Genomic DNA, 26,372 nt, shown 5'->3' with positions numbered 1-26,372 from the left:
CACTGAGCCCAGCCTAGAATAGCTACGCCCCAGCTGGCCCATGGAAATGAGAACAAGAAATAAAGCTTTGATATTGCCAGTCACTGAGTTTTGGGGTAGTTATGTACCATTATTGTGGCCATAAATGACTAATATAAAGACATAGCCATATTTGTGGCCATAAATGACTCATATAAAGGCATAAATGTGGAAAAGTCTGTACATGTTAACATTCAAATTCCTAACCCTGGTGTACGAGACCTTCCTTCTATGATCCAGCCACTCTGTTTTCTTTATTCATTCCCTAGTCTTATCCTACATTCAAGCCCCAATGATCTAACTGAATATTGTTTTTATATTACGATACCTGTGTACATATGGTTATACCTTTCCCCCTTGTCTCTTACTCTTTCACTCCAGTAGTTTAAGACTTATTCAAGTGCCACTACTCAGCACACTGAGAACATTAAGTGCTCACTTCTCAGCAACTAGAAAACCAGACAGGAGAGCACTAGTACAGAGGCTCTGAAATCAGTCTGCCTGAGTATGGCTCCTATTTCTAGCACTTACCAGCAGTGTGACTTTGAGCAAGTTATTTAACTTATATCAACTTCAGTTTCCTCACTACCTACACCTCATAGTTTTGTAGCAATGAGGATAAATGAAGTAAAATAAAGTGTTCAGCACAGCACAGAACTTGGCACACTATACAAAGTCAAGTGTCTTATCCTCCTCTATGGATCCCTCTGAACCTGGCATTAGGCTAGGCCCAGGACACTCAGTCAATGTTGACAATGTGAGTGAAAGATCAGAGGTATTCTGTTTTAACTGTCCTCACTTCAAACATGAACAAATGATTACTTGCACTGAATACAGACACTACTACATCTGTTGGCAATAGTACCTGTTTCTCTATTAGCCTAATGGTGTCCTCCGAGACTGTATCCTTTGACTTCTTCAGCTTGTTCATTGCATTGGTGCGAACCTTCCGTAAAGAGTCTTTGGCCTTGTTGGTGTTCTGTTTGGCCAGTTTCACCAGCATTTCTCTGTGCTCTCTGGTTACTCTGATGAAAGACAAAAAACATTCAACAAAATCATTTTATATATTAACTGCTGGCCAAGAATTTCACACCACTCTGTCAACCAGTTCAGCAGTTTGTAACTTTCCTCTCTGTGGGCTAAATTCCTGGAATTTCCAGAAAGAGGAAAGGGCATGTATAAAGGCTTTAAGCTGCCCAAACATGGGCAAACTGAGTTTGACTTTGTATAAGGTATCAAACTTCCCAGTGAGAGAACTGGGATTCAAATCCCGATCTTTCTGGACTGTATTCTTGCTGCTACTCTTTCAATCTATTTCAAGTAAATCATGCACTGCTGCCATTACTTCTGCTTCCAGGCAGAAAGCTCTCCAAAGACAGTAATATGAAGCTTGGGACTGAAAAGGACAAAACCACCAAAAGCCCATGTTTGATTTAAGGAATTGGCTGGAGCACTGATAACTAAGAAAGGAGTGACAAGAAAAGAGGCTGGGAAGCCGTATCACAGAGGGTTTTGTAAGATCACAAATCATGTTTTACAGATGAAGGAAATGAGGCCCAAAGAAGTTTGATATCTCATACGAAGTCAAACCCAGTTATACTCAAGCGGGCCTGTCACAAAAGCCAATGGTCTTAGTATGACAACACTGCTCTGCTGCTGTGGGTACGGAAGTGGACGTGCTTATGCTTCCACAGTTCTTGCTGAGGAAGGACAATCCTAAATTCTGGTACATGTTCAGTGTGGAAGAGTGCTAAGCAGCTGTTAAAGATTTAGTAGCATCGGCTGGGCATGGTGGCTCACACCTGTAATCTCAGTACTTTGGGAGGCTGAGGTAGGTGGAGCACCCGAGGTCAGGAGTTTGAGACCAGCCTAACCAACATGGAGGAACCCTGTCTCTACTAAAAATACAAAATTAGCCAGGCGTGGTGGTGCATGCCTGTAATCCCAGCTACTCAGGAGGCTGAGGCAGGAAAATCACTTGAACCTTGGAGGCAGAGGTTGCAGTGAGCCAAGATGACGCCATTGCACTCCAACCTGGGCAACAAGAGTAAAACTCTGTCTCAAAAAAAGATTTAGTAGCATCTACCTGATATTTTCTCTGCTGAGAAGAATTTTGAGAAAGAATAAGCTCTGAAATGAACAGTCATATTTATGTAAATCCTTTTGGATTCAGCTATTTGAAGGTATTCTCAAAATAACAATGAGTCTAATTACCACTATTATTAAACCCCTTTATGCCACATGAGTACTTTAAGTGTGTTACTTCATTGATCCACACAACTCGTCAAATGAGGAAACAGGCTCACAGATGTTAAGTGACTTGTCCATGAGCTTGAGTGAGAGAACTGGGATTCAAATCCCGATCTTTCTGGTCTGTATTCTTGCAGCTACTCTTGTAATCTATTTCAAGTAAATCATGCACCGCTGCCATTACTTCTGCTTCCAGGCAGAAAGCTCTTCAAAGTAAGTAACATGAAGCTTGGGACTGAAAAGGACAAAACCACCATGTCAGGAGTTTAGGGATTTGAATCAGATCTTGTTACTTTTATGGTTTTTAATTCATTGAACAAAAATCATGCTGACATGTTTAGGTCTCTTTTTTGTTCTGCCAAAGCATATGTCAGTATAAGGAAGGAACAGGAAAATTAAAACTTGATCCACTGATTCAAAAAACTTAATCCTGCTGAAATACTGAGAGGCAGAAAATAAATGAATCTAAGTCTTTAAGAAATCTCATAAACTTCTCCAGAAAAAATGTACTGAAGTATTTCAATCTTGTATTTTCATTTTAAATTTTAAATAGGTATCCCACTGTTTAGAAAATGACTTATAAAAGAAAGAAAAAATTTATCTTTTCAACTTTTCACTACACTGTTGTATTTTAAATGGAGGAAAAGCATACATTTAAAAAATATAAAATGAGACAAAAAAGTCAAGAATTAACAGTTATATAAAGAAAACAAAATCATAATACAAGTAATTTGGCCTTAATAAAATGTATTATTTTGTATTTATTAATGCAAACGTGACATTACCACACTATTAACAACAGTGTCCAGTCATTGACACTGTCAAAAATATTTCCATTTCAGGATGCAAAGAGGCAATAATCAAAAAGAAACCAGAAGGACATGGAGGAGTGCTGTGAGGAGAGGGGAAGGGAGGGAGGAAGACAAACCATACTGGGCAAAGGGAGGGCTAAGAGGAAGAAGGGCATGTGTGTGCTGGTTCTGGGTAATGGGCTGAAAAGCATCTAAAATATAAGATCAGAAGCAGTTAGGGTGATGGCAAGGCATTGCTTTTGAAATCAGACACACTAGGTTCATATCTGTATCTATTGCTCAGAAATGGACTATCGTTAGCCAAATTACTTAATCTGTGAGCCTCAGTTTCCTTATCTCTAAAATGAAGATTAAAAAAGACACCTTACAGGAGAATTAAGAGAAGCAGACACAACAGATATAAAGTACCAATAAAGAGAGCAGCATATATAGCAGCCTTGAATAAATGATAGTGTTTATGAATGTTTTAATCAAACATGTTTAATTACTTCCTCATGAAACAATGAGAACACATCTGTTTTAGAAAATAAACATATTTTATTATGGAAATATTTTCATTCTTTTCCAAACCAGTGATTAATACATCTGATCATCTCTACCTTGCATTCCTGGGTTTCTGTGAGTATACAGCAGAGTTTGTACTCCAGGCTTCAGGCTTCTGAACTCAGCCAGTCAATTCTGAGCACCCACTTTAAGTAGGTGTAATTTCACTCATCAAGCACTGGCTGAGCCTCCTATGCTCTGTGCCAGATCTTGGGCCAGGCCAAGGAGCTCCAGAAGAGGCAGGCCTGGCTCAACTTTTCCAGAGGCTCAGACTAGTGGTGGAGACAAACTCATCAGCCACTATTTAGAAAGACGATGACTGCCGCTAGGTCGGAAGGATGGATCTATTGTGGGAGGAGCATGCAGAAAACCTAACACTTCAATCTTGAGATTTGGAAACTGCCTTAGGGATGCACAGTAACTTGTTAGCTGCAGAAGAAAGCAAAGTGCATTTTGGGAAGCACTGTGGGAGATGTAGTGAGGGAGAGCATGAAGCTGAAAAGGGTACATCCCAGTCAAATATATTCTACAGTCCTGGAATTTTCAAATTCTTCTTTAGCCACAAACCCCTGGCTTCAAAGAAAACTGAGGCAGAGGCCCCATTTGTAAAACACATAAAAAGCAACTACTTCAGTTGATGAAGAAGAGGGGGTGGGCTCTATCCCAGGCTACAAAACTCAGATCCGTCCCCACTTCTGGGCCTGCCACTTACAGGCTGAGTGACCTTAAATAAGTTATTTAAACTCTCTGAGCCTTGCTCTTCTCATTTGGAAATAGAAATCAAAAACAAACAAGTGAAACAGAACCTCCCTTTCATAGTTATTGTGAGACTTAGATGAGGTAATATATGGAAAGCATCCAGTACAAAGCCTGATAGAGAATAAACACTCAGGAAATGTAAGCTGTCTCTGCTGTTGTTGTTGGTTACATTTTTGGAAGCCCTGAAGCATCTTCAAATAAGGAAGACTCTATTCATGAAAGTTTATAATTAACAAAGAAATGACAGAGCAAAGATCTATGCTCTAGCAAGATGACTTTTTGAGAGCTCACTAGTAATTTAACATCTCACAGACATTTTAAAATTCAAATGCTCTCAGCACGTAGCCCTGAAATTTTCTCTTTTCAGTATTCATTCATTCATTCAATCTACACCTTAATTCAACAACTATTTACTAAGCATCTCCTATAAGTTAGACATTATGACAGAAAAAAGCAAGATAGCATTAAATACAGTTTTCCATCTGGCAAGGAAGGAAGTCATTATATAAACACATGCAAATTAATGAATAAATTACAGTTGTAATATGCACCATAAAGATATATGGAGTTCTATAAAAATAATTAATGGAGCAAAGGAGTCTGACCAACCATTCTTTATGGGACCCCAGGAACTAAACGTGGAGATATTGAGGCTAAGTGATATTAAGTTGCATAAGGGTTGGGGGATAGTGGAAGATCATTCTCGCCAGAGGGAATGGCATGCATAAAGAATATAGCTCTTATAGGATGAAAAAAGGTGATAGTATAGAAAGAAGAGGGCAAAGACTATCCCAAAAGAGAAGGCTGGAGAGGCTGGCAGGAGCAAGGCTTTGTAAGCCCTTCAATGTCATAGTGAGTCTTAGCAGATCCACTGACAGCTGAATAAACAAATATGGTATACATGTATAATATTATTCGGCCTTAAAAAGAAATGAGAATGTGATATGTGCTATCACATGGATGAACCTTAGCATAAAAAAAATTTAGCATAAAAAACATTATGCTAAGTGAAATACGCCAGACGCATGGAGACACATATTGTATGATTCCACTTACACGAAGCTCTTATGAGTTGTCAAATTCCTAGAGACAGAAAGTAGAATAGTGGTTACCAGGGGCTGGGGGAAGAGGGAAGTGGCGAGTTGTTTAATAGGTATAGAGCTTTGCAGGATGAAGAGCATTCTAAAGATTGCTCATACAACAATGTGAATATACTTAATGCCACTGAACTGTACACTTAAAAAATGACTAAAACACAAGCCTGGACAACTTACCCCATCTCTACAACACACAATAAAATTAGCCAGTCCTCAGAGCATGTGCCTGTAGTCTCAGCTACCTGGGAGGCTGAGGTGAAAGGATCACTTGAGCCCAGGAGTCTAGAGGCGGCAGTGAGCCATGATTATGCCACTGCACTTTATCCCGGGGGAGACAGCATGACCCCATCTTTTTTTTTTTTTTGAGATAAAGTCTTGCTCTGCCACCCAGGCTTGAATGCAGTGGTGCCATCTCGGCTCACTGCAACTTTCACCACCTAGATTCAAGCGAGTCTACTGCCTCAGCCTCCTGAGTAGCTGGGATTACAGTCACAAGCCACCATGCCTGGCTAATTTTTGTATCTTCAGTAGTGATGGAGTTTCGCCATGTTGGCTAGGCTGGTCACGAACTCCTGATCTAAAGTGATCCACCTGCCTCGGCCTCCCAAAGTGCTGGGATTAGAGGTGTGAGCCATCATGCCTGGCCTGACGCCCTCCCCAAAAAAGACTAAAATAGTATATTTTTAAAATGTGTATTTTACATTAAAATAAGAAAAAAACTTGATCAGATTTGTAGTTTGTGTAGACAGCAATATACGAACCCAGATCTAAATACATGGCAAAAGTCTGACCAGGAGCCTCTAGGTAGGTAGCCGCGGAGCTCAGGACCCACCCTGTTGCAGTTTCTTAGCTGGGTGAGGAAGCCTTTTCCACTAGGGTCAGAGAACCTCTAGCATAAGGCAGTGGTTTTGGCTGAGCTGGCAGGGTCATACTTTGTTTGTACAAGCTCCGCCAGGCAGACCTTCCAGTAACATCCTGGGGGGGGGGCCTTCCTGAGAAATTCCTTAAGCATGTTTCTATGAACAATAAGCAGAGGACATGCCCCACTGCTAACTCACACAACACAGAATCCCACTGACTGAAATGATGCTTCCTATTGTTTCAATGAGAATGTCACACATGTACAAAGCTATACACCACGTGTGTATCAGAGGAAGCAATGCTCAGCTCAGGTAATGACAGCAAAAAAGTTGTAATGCAACAGACACTCAACTTCAGAAGACTCTTCAGACGCTTAAAGGGAGTGTTAAAATGTAGAAAGGACATGGTTTAGGGCCAAGCTGAAATCCCAGCTCTGCCACTTGTTAGCTTCAGAAATTTGAGCATGCTATTGAACCTCTCCAAACTCAGTTTTCTCCTACATAAAATGGGAGTAAGAATATTACAAAGAGTGTGGAAGCGAGGATTAAAAGAAATAATGGGAGGCAAGTACCTGGCATGCTATCAGTATGTATTCACTGTAAGAGCTCAACAAAGGATGGCTGAGTTATTACTCTTACTACAGAATCTCCAGGACTTGGGGAGAATACGATTTGAGTGGCGAGAGAGAAAATGGTCACAAAGGATTTCACCACTTGGAGCTTAGGTAACTGAGCAGATAGGGAGCAGAGAGAAACAGAACGGGCACAGAGGAGAGCAGTAGGCAATGGGGAAAGTGAGGAACATGAATTCTGCTCTAGCAGCTGTGGGGAGCAGGTTAAGGGAGAAGGAGGCTGCACTTTCAAGGAATGGCATATCAAAATACATTCCTGCCACTGCCACTGACAGAAACTTTGCCACCTCCTCCCTGGGCTTCCGGGACTCCCCCCTTACAGCAGCACCATGTGCCCTGCTTCACTGTTTGCTGGTGGGAGCTGCCCCATTACTTGGGGCTGCCAGTCCTGAAGAAAATGTTTTTGTTTGTGTAGTCCAGCCATATTTCCCATGCTTCTAGGGACACCACCCTTGCCTCATCCTACTGGCCTGTCTTACATGCATTAATGCCTCATAAAGACATTAGATCTTCTGTAGGTGTCCCAAGGAAATCAGACATTTTGGAAGGACTTCTAACACCAGTAGTAATTTTAGTTCTCTCTGGGGACACAACTGGCCATCTGCTTCAAAGGACTATTCTGTGACTAATGCCTGGTTAAACCAAACATACCATCCTGAAATACAGCCCAGCCTGACGGAATGAGAATGGAGGTTGAAATCAGTGGTCACAGCTCCACATTCCCAGCTGAGTGGTCTTAAGTCACGTGTCTTCTCCTTTCCTATGGCCGACAGAAGGATAGAAACCCAAGTTTTGCGGTAAGTAGACATAACTCTTTCCTTAGCTCCATCATACATGTGAAAAAGCAAATGTTTGGTGGTCCACCCCAACCTGATTTTCAATTTCAGCTCTGCCACATACAAGTTGAGTACCGAGTACCTGTGGAACTTAATTTTTCCTCTCTGAATGCAAGGTTGTCAGGTGAAGCACTTAAGAGAATAATCTCTGAAGCCAGACTATTGGGGCTTGAGGTCCAGATCTATCATATTTTAGCTTTGTGGCTCTGGGGAAGTTATTTTACATCTGTCTCAGTTTTCTCATCTGTCAAATGTGTACAATACAATTTACTTAATTGTTCTTCTCTGTCCCCATTCAGTCCCTCTTACAACAACTTAATTATTGCGAGGATTAAGCAAGTTAATAAGTGTGCTGGGGTACATGGGATGTACTCAATAAGCATTACGTGTTATTTCCTCAACTGTCAAGTGCAGGGGGCTAGGGGAGGCCATACAGGATTTTTCCACAGTGTTATGAGCAAATGAGAGAAGATGGCTAAGAACTTTGCACATACAGACAATAAACTATTTTAAGCTATCAGTAATATCATTAATAAAAGTAATTGTGATGTTTCCTACCGGGGGAGAACACAGCATAGTGGCTATGAGCCCAGGCTCTGAAGAAAGATTGGCTGTTGTTTCACTTACTAGCTGTGTGACACTGGGCACAAAAAATCCCATTCCTCCGTGACTTAGTTACTTCATTTGTAACATAGAGATAACATATTGACCTCAAAAGGCTTTTTATGAATATATTAGCTAATACATAAATGGCACCTGGAACCGCAGTTGGCACAATGTTCCAGAAACAATGATTACATTATTGCATACTTACTACTGCTAGGCCCTGTTTGAGGGCCTAGGAATACAGCAACGAACAAAACTGACAAAGCTCTTCCTCTTCCCTCTCAAAGCACTCACATTCGAGGACACAAACAGATGGAGAAACATTCCATGTTCATGGTTAGGAAGAATTCATATCGTGAAAATGGCTATACTGCCCAAAGTAATTTACAGAATCAACGCTATCCCCATCAAGCTACCACTGACTTTCTTCACAGAACTGGAAAAAACCACCATGAACTTCATATGGAACCAAAAGACAGCCCGCATAGCCAAGTCAATTCTAAGCAAAAAGAACACAGTGAGGGGCATCACACTACCGGATTTCAAACTATACTACAAGGCTACAGTAATCAAAACAGCATGGTACTGGTACCAAAACAGAGATACAGACCAATGGAACAAAACAGAGGCACCAGAGGCAACACAACATATCTACAACCATACAATCTTTGATAAACCTGACAAAAACAAGCAATGGGGAAAGGATTCCCTGTTTTAACAAATGGTGTTGGGAAAACTGGCTAGCCATGTGCAGAAAGCAGAAACTGGACCCCTTCCTGACACCTCACACTAAAATTAACTCCAGATGGATTAAAGACTTAAACATAAGACCTGGCACCATAAAAACCCTAGAAGGAAATCTAGGCAAAACTATCCAGGACTTAGGAGTAGGCAAGGACTTTATGAACAAAACACCAAAAGCATTGGTAACAAAAGCCAAAATAGACAAATGGGACCTAATCAAACTCCACAGCTTCTGCACGGCAAAAGAAACAGTCACTAGAGTGGATCGGCAACCAACAGAATGGGAAAAAATTTTTGCAGTTTACCCATCTGACAAAGGGCTGATATCCAGAATTTACAAAGAACTCAAACAGATTTACAGGAAAAAAACAAACAAGCCCATTCAAAAGTGGGCAAAGGATATGAATAGACACTTTACGAAAGAAGACATATATGAGGCCAACAATCATATGAAAAAATGCTCATCGTCACTGGTCATCAGAGAGATGCAAATCAAAACCACACTGAGATACCATCTCACGCCAGTTAGAATGGCGATCATTAAAAAATCTGGAGACAACAGATGCTGGAGAGGATGTGGAGAAAAAGGAACACTTTTACACTGTTGGTGGGAGTGTAAATTAGTTCAACCATTGTGGAAGACAGTGTGGCGATTCCTCAAGGACTTAGAAATAGAAATTCCATTTGACCCAGCAATCCCATTACTGGGTATATATCCAAAAGAGTATAAATCATTCTACTATAAGGACACATGTACACAAATGTTCATTGCAGCACTGTTTACAATAGCAAAGACCTGGAATCAACCCAAATGCCCATTGATAATAGACTGGATTGGAAAAATGTGGCACATATACACCATGGAATATTATGCAGCAATCAGAAATGATGAGTTTGTGTCGTTTGTAGGGACATGGATGAATCTGGAGAACATCATTCTCAGCAAACTGACACAAGATCAGAAAATGAAACACCGCATATTCTCACTCATAGGCGGGTGATGAAAAATGAGAACACATGGACACAGAAAGGGGAGTACTAAACACTGGGGTCTATTAGGGGGAAAAGGGGAGGGCCAGTGGGAGGGGGAGTTGGGGAGGGATGGCTTGGGGAGAAATACCAAATGTGGGTGAAGGGGAAAAGGAAAGCAAAGCACACTGCCATGTGTGTGCCTATGCAACTGTCTTGCATGCTCTGCTCATGTACCCCAAAACCTAAAATCCAATAAAAAAGTTAAAAAAGAAAAAAAGCACTCACATTCTAGTGAAAGAGAGACACAGTAAATAAGTGAGTAGATAAAACGACACAGAGCGTATGAAGAAAATAAAGCAAGAGAAGGAGATAAGAGACCATATAAGTAAGGCCCACTTACATTTGCCCAGTCATCTGACCCCAGTGTCATCTGCTCCCCTTCAATACTAATAATAATGGTAACTAACTGTTGCAGAGCCCTTTCCATGTGTCAAGCTCTGAGCTGATGCACCATCCATGCATTATTAGCTCAGTAAATCTTCATAACATTCCTACGGCAACAGTGGTTTTATTACCTGAATTTTACAGATTAGAAAGTGGACAGCCTGGGTAACATGACGAGACCCTATCTCTACAAAAATTTTGGGTTCTTTTTGTTTTTTTGAGATAGAGTCTCACTTTGTCTCCCAGGCTGGAGTGCAGTGGCATGATCTCGGCTCACTGTAACCTCTGCCTCCCAGGTTCAAGTGATTCTCCTGCCTCAGCCTCCTGAGTAGCTGAGACAACAGGCACATGCCATGACACCAGGCTAATTTTTGATGAGGTTTCACCATGTTGGCCAGACTACTCTTGAACTCCTGACCTCTGGTGATCCATCTGCCTCAGCATCCCAACGTGCTGGGATTACAGGCATGAGTCACAGTGCCCAGCCATGAAAAATTTTTTTAAAAATTAGCTGGGCATGGTGGGGCATGCCTGTATTCCCAGCTACTTGTAAGGCTGAGGCCAGAAGATCCTTGAGCCCAGGAATTCAAGGTGGCAGTGAGCTATGATCACATCACCATACCCCAGCCTGGGTAACAAAACAAGACCTTGTCTGGAAAAAGAAACAAAACTGGGGAAGTGAGGGTTTAGATGGATCAAGTAACCTGCCCAAGGTCACACAAGTTCCTGGCAGACATGGGATTTAAGCCCAGTATAGCCTGACTCCTGAATTCCAGGCCTTCTGTTATATTTCCTCCCTTGTTGGCGCTAGACAAATCTATCAACTATTCTTACCAGTGGTGGTAATAATAGTACAACTCTTACATTAATACTGGCTTAGATATATAATTCATGTTACTCCCCCTACACATCCAAGAGCAGGAGGGAGAAAGAAGAGAGGGAATTTATGGAGGAATGCAATGGAAGAGTGATCTGATCTATGGTAGTCAACTGCTAGGTATCATAAACAGGTGCATGATACAAGGCATAGAGAAGAGAGGAGGGGCAGGGACAATAAGAGCCTGTCCTTTTGTGTGCAATTTTTGCAGAAGTGTTGGTGGCAACTGTCTCTTCAGCCCATCCTCCAGTCTCATTTCTTGACTGAACGTCCTTGTGTGTTTCAATCGGTACATCAACACTGGGAAGGAGCCCCATTCCACACACTTGGGACCTGCAATAGCAAGACGCACTCCTTAAAAGTCACAGGCCAGGTGGGAAGCAACATTGAACAAAAGATTGGTGTCCAAAAACTGCATGAAGGCTTACCCAGGCCTAAAAAGTAGAAAAAAACAATGTACTGGAACAAACCAGGGAAAATGCAGCAATGGCAAGCAGGCAGTGGGAATAAAAGGGCTAATAAAGCAGCTGCAGTTGCTCAAATGCAGTTTGTGGCTGCCCCAGCCCAAGTCAGGTCATCAGGCATTTATCTTTGAGGGTTTCCCAAGATCCCTAAAGGTGGGTGTGTGTGTGTGTGTGTGTGTGTGTGTGTGATAAGGGTCATGTGTGTATGTGTGTGCGTGTGTGTGGGTGTGAGAGAGAGAGAGAAAAATCCCTAAAGGGTGTGCGTGTGTGTGTGTGAAAATCCCTAGGGTTTTTTCCAAGATCCCTAAAGGGTGTGTGTGTGTGAGTGAAAAGGGTCTTACCAGTTTTCCTAGAGTGTGCAAACTACAGACACTACTCTGTAACAAGATAGCTAGCACAGGCAGGCCACAGAACTGAAAGGAAGTAGGTTTCATGTCAGCAGCCCAAGGAACAAACGTGATAACATGGCAAGAGCCCCAGCTTTGGAAACAGACAGATTCAAGTTTGAATAATGGCTCTTACTAATCTGTGACCATGAGCAAGTTGCTTAAACTTTCTGATCCCCAGTTTCCTCATCTGTATTAAATCCATCTCAAAAGGGCATTTCTAGGCAGCCAAAAGAACAATGTGATCACCACGACAATATGTACACAACTTTCAGAGGCTGAGGCAAGGACTGCTTGAGCCCAGGAGCTCAAGAGCAGCCTGGCCAACACTGTGGGACCTTATTTCTACAAAAAATTTAAAAGTCAGTCAGGCTTGGTGGCTCGTGCCCGTAGTCCCAGCTACTCAGGAGGCTGAGTGGGAGGGTCGCTTGAGCCCAGGAGGTCAGGGGTGCAGTGATTGTGCCACTGTACTCTAGTCTGAGTGACAAAGTCTCAAAAAAATAAAATTAAAAAGTACATAAGATATTAAGTCAAAGGGGTAAAAAAAGCAAGTTGTGGTACTGTACACATTTCATCCACTTATGTAAACTAAATATATACATATATATAATATATTTATTTAGGTTTACATATTTATCTTTTGAAATCTGGAAGAATATACTAAAAATGGTTACTTCCCCCAACCTAGCAAGGCAGGCCAATATTCAAGTCCAGGAAATACAGAGAACACCACAAAGATATTCCTCAAGAAGAGCAACCCCAAGGCACATAATCGTTAGATTCACCAGGGTTGAAACAAGGAAAAAATACTAAAGGCAGCCAGAGAGAAAGGTCAGGTTACCCACAAAGGGAAGCCCATCAGACTCACAGCAGATCTCTCAGCGGAAATTCTACAAGCCAGAAGAGAGTGGGGGCAAATATTCAACATTCTTAAAGAAAAGAACTTTCAACCCAGAATTTCATATCCAGCCAAACTAAGCTTCGTAAGTGAAGAAAAAATAAAATCCTTTGTGAACAAGCAAGTATTCAGAGATTTTGTCACCATCAGGCCTGCTTTACAAGAGCTCCTGAAAGAGGCACTACACATAGAAAGAAACAATCAGTACCAGCCATTACAAAAACATACCAAATGCTAAAGAGCATCAACAAAATGAAGACTCTGCATCAACTAACGGGCAAAACAGCTAGCTAGTATCAAAATGGCAGTATCAAATTCACACATAACAATATTTACCCTAAATGTAAATGGGCTAAATGCTCCAATCAAAAGACACAGACTGGCAAATCGGATAAAAAACCAAAACCCATCGGTGTGCTGTATCCAGGAAATCCATCTCACATGCAAGGATACACAAAGGCTCAAAATAAAGGGATGGAGGAAGATTTACCAAGCAAATGGAGAGAAAAAAAAGCAGGAGTTGCAATTCTCGTTTCTGATAAAATAGACTTTAAAGCAACAAAGATCAAAAGAGACAAAGAAGGTCATTATGTAATGGTAAAAGGATCGATACAACAAGAAGAGCTAACGATCCTAAATATATATGGACCCAATACAGGAGTACCCAGATACATAAGGCAAGTTCTTAATGACTTACAAAGAGACTTAGACTCCCACACAATAATATTGGGAGACTTTAACACTACACTGTCAATATTAGAGAGATGAACCAGACAGAAAATTAACAAGGATATCCAGGGCTTGAATTCAGACCTGGAACAAGCAAACCTGATAGACATTTACAGAACTCTCCACCCCAAGTCCACAGAATATACATTCTCAGCATCACATCACACCTACTCTAAAATTGACCACATAATTGGAAGTAAAGCACTGCTCAGCAAATGCAAAACAACTGACATAATAACAAACAGTCTCTCAGACCATAGTGCAATCAAGTTAGAACTCATAATTCAGAAACTAACTCAGAACTGCACAGCTTCATGGAAACTGAACAACTGCCTCTTGAATGTTGACTGGATAAACAATGAAATGAAGGCAGAAATAAAGAAGTTCTTCAAAACCAACGAGAACGAAGACACAACATACCAGAATCTCTGGGACACATTTAAAGCAGTCTCTAGAGGAAAATATATAGCAATAAGTGCCCATATGAGAAGAGTGGAGAGATCCAAAATTGACACCCTATCATCAAAATTGAAAGAGCTAGAGGCGCAAGATCAAAAGAACTCAAAACCTAGCAGAAGACAAGAAATAACTAAGATCAGAGCAGAACTGAAGGAGACAGAGACACGAAAAATCCTTCAAAAATCAATAAATCCAAGAGCTGGTTTTTGGAAAAGATCAACAAAATAGACTGATAAAAAAGAAAAGAGAGAACAACCAAATAGATGCAATAAAAAATGATAAAAAGGAAATCACCACAGATTCCACAGAAATTCAAAACATCATCAGAGAATATTATAAACAATTCTATGCACATAAACTAGTAAACCTGGAAGAAATAGATAAATTCCTGGACACTTGTGTCCTCCCAAGCCTAAACCAGGAGGAAGCCGAAACTATGAATAGACCAATAACAAGGTCTAAAGTTGAGGCAGCACTAGACAAGGATGCCCTCTTTCACCACTCCTATTCAATATAGTACTGGAAGTTCTAGCCAGAGCAATCAGGCAAGAAAAAGAAATAAAGGGTATTCAAATAGGAAAGGTGGAAGCCAAATTGTCTCTGCTGGCAGACGACATGATAGTATACCTAGAAGACCCCATTGCCTCAGCCCAAAAACTCCTGAAACTGATAAGCAACTTCAGCAAAGTCTCAGGATACAAAATCAATGTGCAAAAATCACAAGCATTCCTATACACCAATAACAGACTTAAAGAGAGCCAAATCAAGAACGAACTGCCATTCACAATTGCTACAAAAAGAATAAAATAACTAGGAATACAACTTACAAGGAATGTAAGGGACCTCTTCAAGGAAAACTACAAACCACTGCTCAACCAAATAAGACAGGACACAAACAGATGGAGAAACATTCCATGTTCATGGTTAGGAAGAATCAATATCGTGAAAATGGCTATACTGACCAAAATAATTTACAGAATCAACGCTATCCCCATCAAGCTACCATTGACTTTCTTTACAGAACTGGAAAAAACCACCATGAACTTCATATGGAACCAAAAGACAGCCCGCATAGCCAAGTCAATTTCTAAGCAAAAAGAACACAGTGGGAGGCATCACACTACCGGACTTCAAACTACACTACAAGGCTACAGTAATCAAAATAGCACAGGTACTGGTACCAAAACAGATATATAGACCAATGGAATAGAACAGAGGCATCAGAGGCAACATAACATATCTGCAACCATACAATCTTTGATAAACCTGACAAAAACAAGCAATGGGGAAAGGATTCCCTGTTTAACAAATGGTGTTGGGAAAACTGGCTAGCCATGTGCAGAAAGCAGAAACTGGACCCCTTCCTGACACCTCACACTAAAATTAACTCCAGATGGATTAAAGACTTAAACATAAGACCTGGCACCATAAAAACCCTAGAAGAAAATCTAGGCAAAACCATCCAGGACATAGGAGTAGGCAAGGACTTCATGAACAAAACACCAAAAGCATTGGCAACAAAAGCCAAAATAGACAAATGGGACCTAATCAAACTCCACAGCTTCTGCACGGCAAAAGAAACAGTCACTAGAGTGGATCGGCAACCAACAGAATGGGAAAAAATTTTTGCAGTTTACCCATCTGACAAAGGGCTGATATCCAGAATTTACAAAGAACTCAAACAGATTTACAGGAAGTAACCAAACAAGCCCATTCAAAAATGGGCAAAGGATATGAACAGACACTTTACAAAAGAAGACATATATGAGGCCAACAAACATATGAAAAAATGCTCATCATCACTGCTCATTAGAGAGATGCAAATCAAAACCACATTGAGATACCATCTCATGCCACTTAGAATGGTGATCATTAAAAAATCTGGAGACAGCAGATGCTGGAGAGGATGTGGAGAAATAGGAACACTTTTACACTGTTGGTGGGAGTGTAAAGTAGTTCAACCATTGTGGAAGACAGTATGGCGATTCCTCAAGGCCTTAGAAATAGAAATTCCATTTGACCCAGCAATCCCATTACTGAGTATATATCCAAAGGACTATAAATCGTTCTACTGTAAGGACACATGCGCACGAATGTTCATTGCAGCACTGTTTACAATAGCAAAGACCTGGAACCAACCCAAATGCCCATTGATGATAGACTGGACTGGGAAATGTGGCACATATACACCATGGAATATTATGCAGCAATCAAAAACGATGAGTTTGTGTTCTTTGTAGGGACATGGATGAAATCTGGAGAACATCATTCTCAGCAAACTGACACAAGAGCAGAAAATAAAATACTGCATATTCTCGCTCATAGGCGGGTGATGAAAAATGAGAACACATGGACACAGGGAGGGGAGTACTACACACTGGGGTCTATTGGGGGGAATAGGAGAGGGACAGCGGGGGTGGGGGAGCTGGGGAGGGATAGCCTGGGGAGAAATGCCAGATGTGGGTGAAGGGGAGGAAGGCAACAAAACACACTGCCATGTGTGTACCTATGTAACTATCTTGCATGTTCTGCACATGTACCCCAAAACCTAAAATGCAATAAAGAAAAAAATGGTTACTTCTAGGAAGAACAATTGGGGAACAATAAATGAAATTTTCTTTATATTTCTATAGGATTTGAATTTTTGTGATAAATGTATATTATTTTTGCAATTACAAGTAAAGAAAGCCATATAGCTAATAAAAGCCTAATATCCATAATACATAAGGAAATCTTATAACACAAGAACAACCAACCCAATTAAAAAATGGGCAAAGGACTTGAATAGACATTTTTCTAAAGAAGATATACATATGGCCAATAAGCACATGAAAAGATGCTCAGCACCATCGGTCATCAGGAAAACGCAAATCAAAACCATAAGATACCATTCCACACCCTCTACGATGATAATCATAAGTGTTGGCAAAGGAATGGAGAAACTGAAACCCTCAGATACTGCTGGTGGGAATGTAAAATGTGCAGTCCTTGTGGAAAAGTCTGGAAGTTCCTCAAAAAGTTAAACATAGAGTTATCATAAGACCCAGCAATTAACTGGTAATAAACCACTCCTAGGTTTATATCCAAGAGAATTAAAAGTATGTTCACATAAAAAACGTACAGTAACGCTGATGGCAGTGGTATTCATTTAACAGCCCCAAAGTAGAAAAAACCCAAATGTCCATCAACTGAGGAATTGATATATAAAATGTGGTACAGCCATATAATAGAATATTATTTGGCAAATGAAATACTGACACAGGCTACAGCATGGAAGAACTTTGAAAACATTATGCAGACAGAAAGAAGCCAGTCACAAAAGACCACATATTGTGTGACTCCATTTACAGAAATTGCTCAGAACCGGGAAACCCACAGAGATAGAAAAGTGGATTAGTAGTAGCCTAGAGCAATCCCTAGGAGAAGGTTCTGGGGGAAAAGGAAGGAGTGACTGACTGCTAGTGGGCCATGTCTTTTTGGGATGATGATGAAAATTTCCTAAAATTGATTGTGGTTATAACTGGTTGCATACCTCTATAAATAGTACTAAAAACCACTGAGCTGTACACTTTCAATGGGTGAATTATATTTCAATGAAGGTGGCAAAAACGCCATATGCCCATCTAGTCCTTATCATTGAACAATACTTGCATCCTAGGTAGAAAGCTTGATGACAAGCACGCCTCATGGCAGTAGAGACAGACAATACTCCTCCATAAGAGTTAATAATCTCCATGCAGGTCAGGCGTGATCTCATGCCTGTAATCCCAGCACTTTGGGAGGCTGAGGCGGGCAGACCACATGAGGACAGGAGTTCAAGAGCAGCCTGAGCAACATGGTGAAACCCCATCTCTACTAAACACACACACACACACACACACACACACACACACACACACACACCGGTTGTGGTGGTATACGTCTGTAGTATCAGCTACTCAGGAGGCTAAGGTAGGAGAATCGCCTGAACTTGGGAGGTGGAGTTTGCAGTGAGCCAAGATCATGCCACTGCACTTCAGCCTGGGCAACAGAGAGAGACTGTGTCTCAAAAAAAAAAAAAAAGAAATTACCATGTAGAAAGGTCATAGGAATATTCAGTAACAATGGCTAACCTGATATCAACAATTTAAAAAGTAAAATTATCGCTTCTCAGCCTTTTGGCTAAGATCAAGTGTAGTAACTGTTCTTACCAGTTTAATATCTGATACGTCCTCTATCCAAGGACAATATATTAAGTGGATTTTTGGAGCAGGGAGATGGACTAGGAGCTTGCTCCGTCCACTCCGCGCATCAACCTGGTATTGCAGTACTTCCAGGAACGGTGTACCCCCTCCGGTAAAAATATAAAAAACAAAAAAAAGAAATTAATATTAACTCTCATTTACTGAATTTCTTTCCTTTCTTCACTGGTGTCAGACTTACAGTGCTGTCTAAATGTTCTCCCTGTCGACTCCTGTTCCCTTCTCCCCTCTATCCTTCACATGAGTTTCTCCCAACACATCTGCACAAAAGTAATATTCTATGATCCCATTTTTAGGTGAGGAAACCAAAGTCAGAGAGTTGAAATAAATAGCCTAAGGGCACAAAGCTCTTTTCCCTGGTTTTCTTTTTAGAGTTACAATTTCTGACTGTCACCTTGGCTCCTGTCAAGTGCAGCTCTCCCTAGCTACACAGCTACCCCTCTGCATTTACCTCAGCCTGGGGACCATCCTGCCCTGGCTTACACATCTTGTTCTCCCTGGAGAAACCTGGGAGAGCCTGCACATCAGCATATGGGGGGAATAAACACCTGAGAACGACAGAATCTAGGCTGAGGAACTATAACTCAGGGCTTTTTTACTGTTATCCAGGATACTCCCTGGTTTCAGTGGCATTCTCCTTCCTATCACCCTGGAACAAAGTCATCTAGGGGAAAGAGCCTAGTCTAGGCATAAGGTCTATCATCTCCAACAATGCCCAGAGGAAAATGACGATGGCGACTATCTAACGATCTTGAAGCCTTAGGAAGCAGTTCAGTGGGCTGAGAGTGCCGAAGAGAGCCAAGGCTTCTTGCCTTTATCAGGAACATAAAGAAATTCTCATGCCAGAGGAAGGACTAGTTGCTAGATTTTCTTATTTGGGATATATCTTACAGGAGGTCTTGTTCACACTTAACTCATATTCAAAGACCAAACCACGTACTTATTAACAAGCAAACTTCAGTATGCCCGAGCAACTTAAATTCTAAGATACTTTCAACATAATGACTCAACTCCTCCCATCTGTAAAAATGGAGGAAAAGATGGGGGGGGAGGGAAGAACACAGGGCTTCAGTAAAGGAGTTAGTGAGGAAGAGAAGGAAGAAGGGCATTAAGGAAGAGAAATCAGCAAACAGAAATAAAACATTATTTATTGGTTTTACTCCCAAATAATCAGGAAAAGGACAATTTCCAAGAACTCCTTAACCAAGAAGATTAGATAATAACAAATACTTGAAGAGATAAAGGAATTAAAAGTACCATTGGTACGCCAGGCCTCATACTATGAGCCTCACATGTCATACCCTATTACTCCTCAAAACCGTAGATACAATTTCCATTTTACAGATAAGGAGGCTGAAGCTTCAAAAAATTAGGCAGCTTGTCCAAGTTCACCGTAGTAGGCGTGAAGGTATGCTGCTCAGATCACCATCCAGGAAGAACCTGCTTTGAGGGACACCAGAGGCCTGACAGCTTCCAGCCCCCACACCTTCGGATCCACTGTGACATTCATGCTGAGATCACATCAAGGCCACATCCACTGCGCTTCTCCCAGTCAATGACCATGCACAGCAGAGGTACCTTCGCTCAGGAATGCCCCATCAGCCTGGCTGCACTGCAGTGTGAGTCTCCTTCCCCACAGCCCTTTTCCTTCCCTTTCTCCACCGGTATCCCATCTACACTCTGTCTACCCCTGCTTCCTCTTCCCTTTATCTTTCACAGAGATCTTCTGCACATCTAATTCCATCCTGGCATCTGCTTCTCAGAGGACCCAAGCTGACATAACCACAGTGACAAAACAGGGATTTGAACCCCAAAGCCCATCAATCTCTGTCTAGCCACAGAGACAGATTAATTGATCAATAAATTATGTTGCTAAATCTAGTAATCTCAGATCTTACCTTCTTTGACCCCATCACTCCCTCCTCTCTCTGAGAAACTTTCTTCACATGGTTTCCGGGACCCTACACTTTCCTAGTTCTCCTCCTACCTCACTGGCCACTTGTTCTCAGTCTCCTTTGCTGGTTCCTCTTCATCTCTCTGACCCCTAAACCTTGAAGTGAAGTGTCCAAGGCTTAGTCCGCAAACCTCTTCTCTTCATTATCTACATTGACTCTCTAAAGTAATCTCATCTAATTTCATGACCTCCTTTACAAGTTCTTCAGAGCCCACATCTGACCTCTGAACTTCAGGTCCATATATCCAACAGTCTACTTTACCTCTCCACTTAGATGTCCAGTAGCACCTGAAAATAAATATGGACAAAATCTTCTCTTCCGTCGGGTACTGTGGTTCATGCCTGTAATCCCAGCACTTTGGGAGGCTGAGATGGGCAGATCACTTGAGGTCAGGAGTTCAAGACCAGCCTGGCCAACATGGTGAAACCCCATCTCTATTAAAAATACAAAAAAATTTAGCCAGGTGTGGTGGCAGGCGCCTGTAATCCCAGTTACTCGGGAAGCTGAGGCACAAGTATCGCTTGAACCCGTGAGGCGGAGGTTGCATTGAACTGAGACTGCATCACCACACCCCAGCCTGGGTGACAGAGAGAGAATACATCTACAAAAAAAAAAAAAAAAAAAGAACTCTTCCCTCATACCCACCCACAGTCTGCCCCATCTCAGTAATGGCGACTCTACCTTTTTAGTTGCCTAGCCCAAAAACCTTGGACTCATGCTTGAGTCCTTTCTTTCTAAATCCATATCCAATCCATCAGCAAATCTAGGCAGCTTTTCCTTTAAAATTCATCTGGAATCTGATCACTTCTCACCAACTCCACCATTACAACAGTTATCTATGTCTCTTGTCTGGATTATCACAATAGCTCCCAACCGGTCTCTGGCTTTCAACTTTGCCTTTCTACAGTATAATTCTCAAAATAGCAGCCAGAATGATCCTTTCAAAACCTAAGTTATATTCCTCCCCTGCTCAAAACTTTCCAATAGCTTCTCATTTCATTTCAAGTAGAAGTCAAATTCCCTACAATGGTCTGTGAGTCCTTAAATGATGTGGCTTCCCCATTCCACTCTGACCTCATCTTCTATTTATTTTCTTTCTTTCTTTCTTTTTTTTTTTTTTTTGAGACTCATTATGTTACCCAGGCTGGAGTACAGTGTTGCAATCTCAGCTCACTGCAACCTCCGCCTCCCGGGTTCAAGAGATTCTCCTGCCTCAGCCTCCCCAGTAGCTAGGATTACAGGTGCACGCCACCACGTCCATCTAATTCTTGTATTTTTAGTAGAGACGGGGTTTCACCATGTGGGCCAGGCTGGTCTCAAACTCCTGACCTCAAGTTATCTACCCGCCTCAGCGTCCTGAAGTGCTGGGATTGCAGACACGAGCCACCGTGCCTGGCACTCATCTCCTGTTTTTCTTTCCTCACTCACTCTGCTACAGCTACATGAGCCCTCTTGCTGTTCCTTGAACATTCCATGTAGACTCCCGCCTCAGGGCCTTTGCACTTTCTGCTTCCTCTGCCTCAGTGCTGGATACAGGCATGGTTTGTTCTTGGACCCCCTCCAATTATCTGCTCAAGTATCACCTTCCTCTGAACACTTAATGAACATCTACTTAATACTGAATCATCCCCACCCCCAACCTCACAACATCCTTTATTTCCTTTCATTGCTTTATTTTTCTCTGTAGAGAGAAAAATATGACCATCTGACACACACAAACTATATGTGTGTGTTGTTAACCATCTCCCCTGTAGATGTTCCATTAAGGGCAAAGGCTTTGTCTGGCTTATTCACTACTTTATCATCACTATGCTTGGCATATAATAGGTACTCAACACATGTCTGTTGAGTAAATTTATGAATGTCCTAAAACTTTTACATTTCAGCATAAAAACTCTATATCCTCATAAAAGCAGACAAGTGGTTGTCTGCGACCAGAGAAAGAGGACTAAAGACTGACATGCAAAGGGGCAGAGGATAACTTTTTAGGGTGACTGAGTGCTCTACATCTTGATTGGGGTAGTAGTTTCAGGTACATATACATTTGTCAAAACCTGTCATCACATATACTTGAAATTGATTCATTTTATTTATTCAAGTTATATCTTAATAAAATTGAATAAGAATAAATAAATACCCTATATCTCAGACTGCCTCTTAACCCAAAAAGTGGCAGATAAATTCACTGTCAGATTAGGCATCCTGGCTTGAGCTTTGTAAATTATGTTCCATATAGTTTGGGTCACCATAGAATTAAACTTAAAAATGCCAATTGCTGTCCTTTGCTACAAACACAAAGAAACAAACACAAAACAAAAGCAGAGAGCACTCTCAGAAGTCCACGGATGCAAGAACACAGACTTAAAAGTACAACAGACCCAGGTTTGAATCCTGCTCAACTCTACCTTTACTAGCTGAATGAACCCAAGCAAGTTATCTCACAACTCAGGCTTACTTTGCTCACATATAAAAAATAAAGAACACAGCCAGGCGCAGTGGCTCATTCCTGTAATCCCAGCACTTTGGCGGGCTGGATCATGAGGTCAGGAGATCGAGACCATCCTGGCTAACAGAGTGAAACCCCGTCTGTACTATTTTTAGTAAAAAATTACTCAGGTGTGGTGGCACGTGCCTGTAGTCCCAGCTACTCGAGAGTCTGAGGCAGGAGAATTGCTTGAACCTGGGAAGTGAAAGTTGCAGTGAGCCAAGATTGTGCCACTACACTTCAGCCTAGGCAAAAGAGTGAGACACTTGCCTCAAAAAATAAAAAAAATAAAAAAAAAAAAGGAACAGAATGAGTTCATTAAGAGTACAGAGCCTAGAATACAGTATGCACTTGGTAAACACTGTCAATTTCCTTAATATTAGTATTGCCGTACAGTGAGCCAGGAGAGGCATTAAAATACCAGTAGGGTTTCTGAAAAGAGTCACACCAAGTTTGGGTCTAAGTATCAATGGAGGGGTCAGTTGGGTGTGTTGCAGAGGGTTTTCTGGCCCTGAAATGTCCATGTCTCTAAGAAGCACAGTACTATGTAGTGATGTTGCAAACAAGCACTCAATCAAGGGCAGCAGCCATAGCATCCCCCACATTCTGCATTCGCTTCTTTCCCAATTATAGTCCCCAACCCACCACTTCCCACTCCCAGCAGAACAGGAAGTAGGCCTTAGAAAATCATTGAGGCATGGTTAGTAGAAGACAAAAAATTTAAACTAAGGTACTTGACATTTAGAAACTGGTTAATGCTAAGTATAAAATGCCAACAGTACACAACATTTAGAAAAAGAGTAAGGAAGAATTCTCACAACAGAGAGCAATGGCATACTGTTCAAGTTTTTGTTTTCTGTTCTGATGATGTACAGAACATCATGTATATAATAATCCCATGTCAATACAAGAAAAATAAAGGAGACACCAGAGATACACTTGACTTTACATTGGAAAAAATCTAGAAAATCAAGGTACTAAAAGTGGATCCCTAAGGAACAAAGGATGGAGGTGTTTTCTCCTTTTTTTTTTTTTCTTGAGACAGTGTTGCTTGTTCTGTTGCCCAGACTGTAGTGCAGTGGCATGATCACTGCTCACTGCAACCTCCACCCCTCTGGCTCGAGAGAGTCTCCCACCTCAGCCTCCGAGTAGCTGGGACTACTGGCACATGCCACCACGCCTGGCTAATTTCAAAAAAAAATTTTTTTTTTCTTGTAGAGACAAGATCTCACTATATTGCCCAGGGAGGTCTCAAACTCCTGGGCTCAAGTGATCCTCCTGCCTTAGCCTCATAAAGTGCTGGGATTACAGGTGTGAGCCACCATGCTTGGCCTCAATATTTTATGTAATTTTATTTAAAATAAAATTTTTAAATAAATATTTTATGTAATTTTATTTAAAATAAAATTTTAAATAAATATTTAATGTAATTTTATTTAAAATAAAACCACAGAGACACTGATGAAAGAAGAGGAAGACAATCAAGGAAAGATACAACCTTTGTGAGTAGTGAGTCAATCATATGTACTTTTGCCTCCTCGGAGAAGTCACAGTTTCCTTATAGCATTTATTTAAAGCCAGGCATGAACTCAGCAATCTCAAACCAAAGCATACTATTCTACTTAGTGTGGTTTTCCAATAGATGTTTGGTAAAACAATGAGTAAGAGACTGTATTTTTATTTATGGGCATAACGATGACGTGAATAAGGTGAAGGCAGAAACCTGGCCTGAACAAAATGAACCCCTGATCAAAACTTTTCAGGGCCTCTGATTAAGGAGTGAAGGACTGATATTTCAGACAGATCTTCTATCAGGAGACAGGAACAGGAAGAAAGGCAGTGACAAAGATCCCAATTCTAATCCTGCTTCTGCCACTTACTAGCTATCTGATATTGGGCATCGACTTCTGTGAGCTTCAGGACTCTCATCGGTCAAATGAACCTGAAATAGTTTCCTCACCCCACAGTTCTGTAAGAATTTGGGGAGAAAATGTCAAGTGCTCAGCTCAGCAATTCCAGGCATTATACCTCTAGTTTAGGTAGTTGATACATGGTACCCAAAATGTAATTACATAAACTGGAAAAACAGAAAAAACTATTTCAGTATATCTCCATTAACAGGAATGTTCCAACATAATCCATCCAGTTGACTGACTTATCTAAATAAAAATCATTGCCAAAGAAGAAAACAAAAGCTATCCACATTGTCTGTGAGAAAAGATATAATCCAGAGTCCCTGAGACTCAATGGTTATTTACCTGAGGAGACAGTCATGATAAGAAAACTTGCACACAGCCTCAGAGGCTGTAAAAAGAGGACTTGGTGGAACGATCCAAGATGGCCGATCGCTAACATCCCGGGATTGCAGCTCTCAGGGAAGGCGCGGAGAACTAGAGGACGCCACACTTTCAGACAAAGTCTGGTCGCTCACGGAGCAGAAGATCCCCCAGTGGTAGAAACACACGAGTCGCCAGCGCGACTCTCGTGGTCGGCGCAGCGGTTCCGCCAGCACCTGGACCGCGGCAGCTCTCGGAGCAGAGTAAACGGGACCGGTTCCCCTTCTGACCGAGGTTTGGAGCCCCGGGAAGGCAGAGTCGCCTACTATGGAAACAAGAAGGAAGCCCGACAGGAGAATCCTGGACAGAAAAGCACCATCAGTTTTAACGCCGCTGCTCTGTCCCTGGGAACTAACAACCTGGACGTCCACTCAAGAGACCTAATCTGAAAGTTGGTAATTTCAAAGACGACAGGAGGATAAATTTACAATGATGGGAAGAAACCAGCGTAAAAAAGCTGAGAATACTCAAAGTCAGAACGTCTCTCCCTCTAAAGATGATCACAGTTCCACATCAACAATGGAACAAGGCTTGATGGAGAACGAGCGCCTCCTGATGACAGAATCACTCTTCAAGGAATGGATAATAACAAACTTCGGTGAGTTAAAAGAACATGTTGTAGCCCAACGTAAAGAAACTAGGAACTTTGAAAAAAGGTTTGATGAAATCCTATTGAGAATAGACAACTTAGAGAGGAGTATGAGTGAATTAATGGAACTGAAGAATACAATACAGGAACTCCGAGAAGTATGCACAGGTTTAAACACTCGAATTGTTCAAGCAGAAGAAGGGATATCAGAGGTTAAAGTCCAACTTAATGAAATAAAACGTGAAGAAAAGATTAGAGAAAAAAGGATAAAAAGGAATGAGCAAAGTCTCCAAGAAATGTGGGACTATGTGAAAAGACCAAATTTACGTTTGATAGGTGTACCTGAATGCGACGGAGAGAATGAATCCAAGCTGGAAAAT

General features: G+C 41.4%; 1 protein-coding gene and 1 non-coding gene across 5 annotated transcripts in view; one reads left to right on the top strand and one right to left on the bottom strand.

Annotated features, from left to right (window-relative positions):
* MRRF (mitochondrial ribosome recycling factor) overlaps window positions 1-26,372 on the bottom strand; it is a 71,084-nt gene that overhangs the window by 8,970 nt on the left and 35,742 nt on the right. For all 4 annotated transcript variants that reach the window (XM_003732043.6, XM_078375605.1, XM_078375604.1 and 1 more), the window contains one exon: window positions 884-1,043. In XM_003732043.6, the coding sequence (XP_003732091.1) occupies window positions 884-1,043 (160 nt within the window). The remainder of the gene's footprint in view (window positions 1-883; window positions 1,044-26,372) is intronic.
* On the top strand, window positions 18,528-18,718 carry LOC118147901 (U2 spliceosomal RNA). The gene has a single exon (XR_004734604.1). It is a non-coding gene; the product is annotated as a U2 spliceosomal RNA (small nuclear RNA).

Source organism: Callithrix jacchus, chromosome 1 (assembly GCF_049354715.1).
Source record: "Callithrix jacchus isolate 240 chromosome 1, calJac240_pri, whole genome shotgun sequence".
Lineage (NCBI taxonomy): Eukaryota > Metazoa > Chordata > Mammalia > Primates > Cebidae > Callithrix > Callithrix jacchus.
Note: the sequence above shows the minus strand (reverse complement) of the source record. Positions and strands in the feature narration are given on the sequence as shown.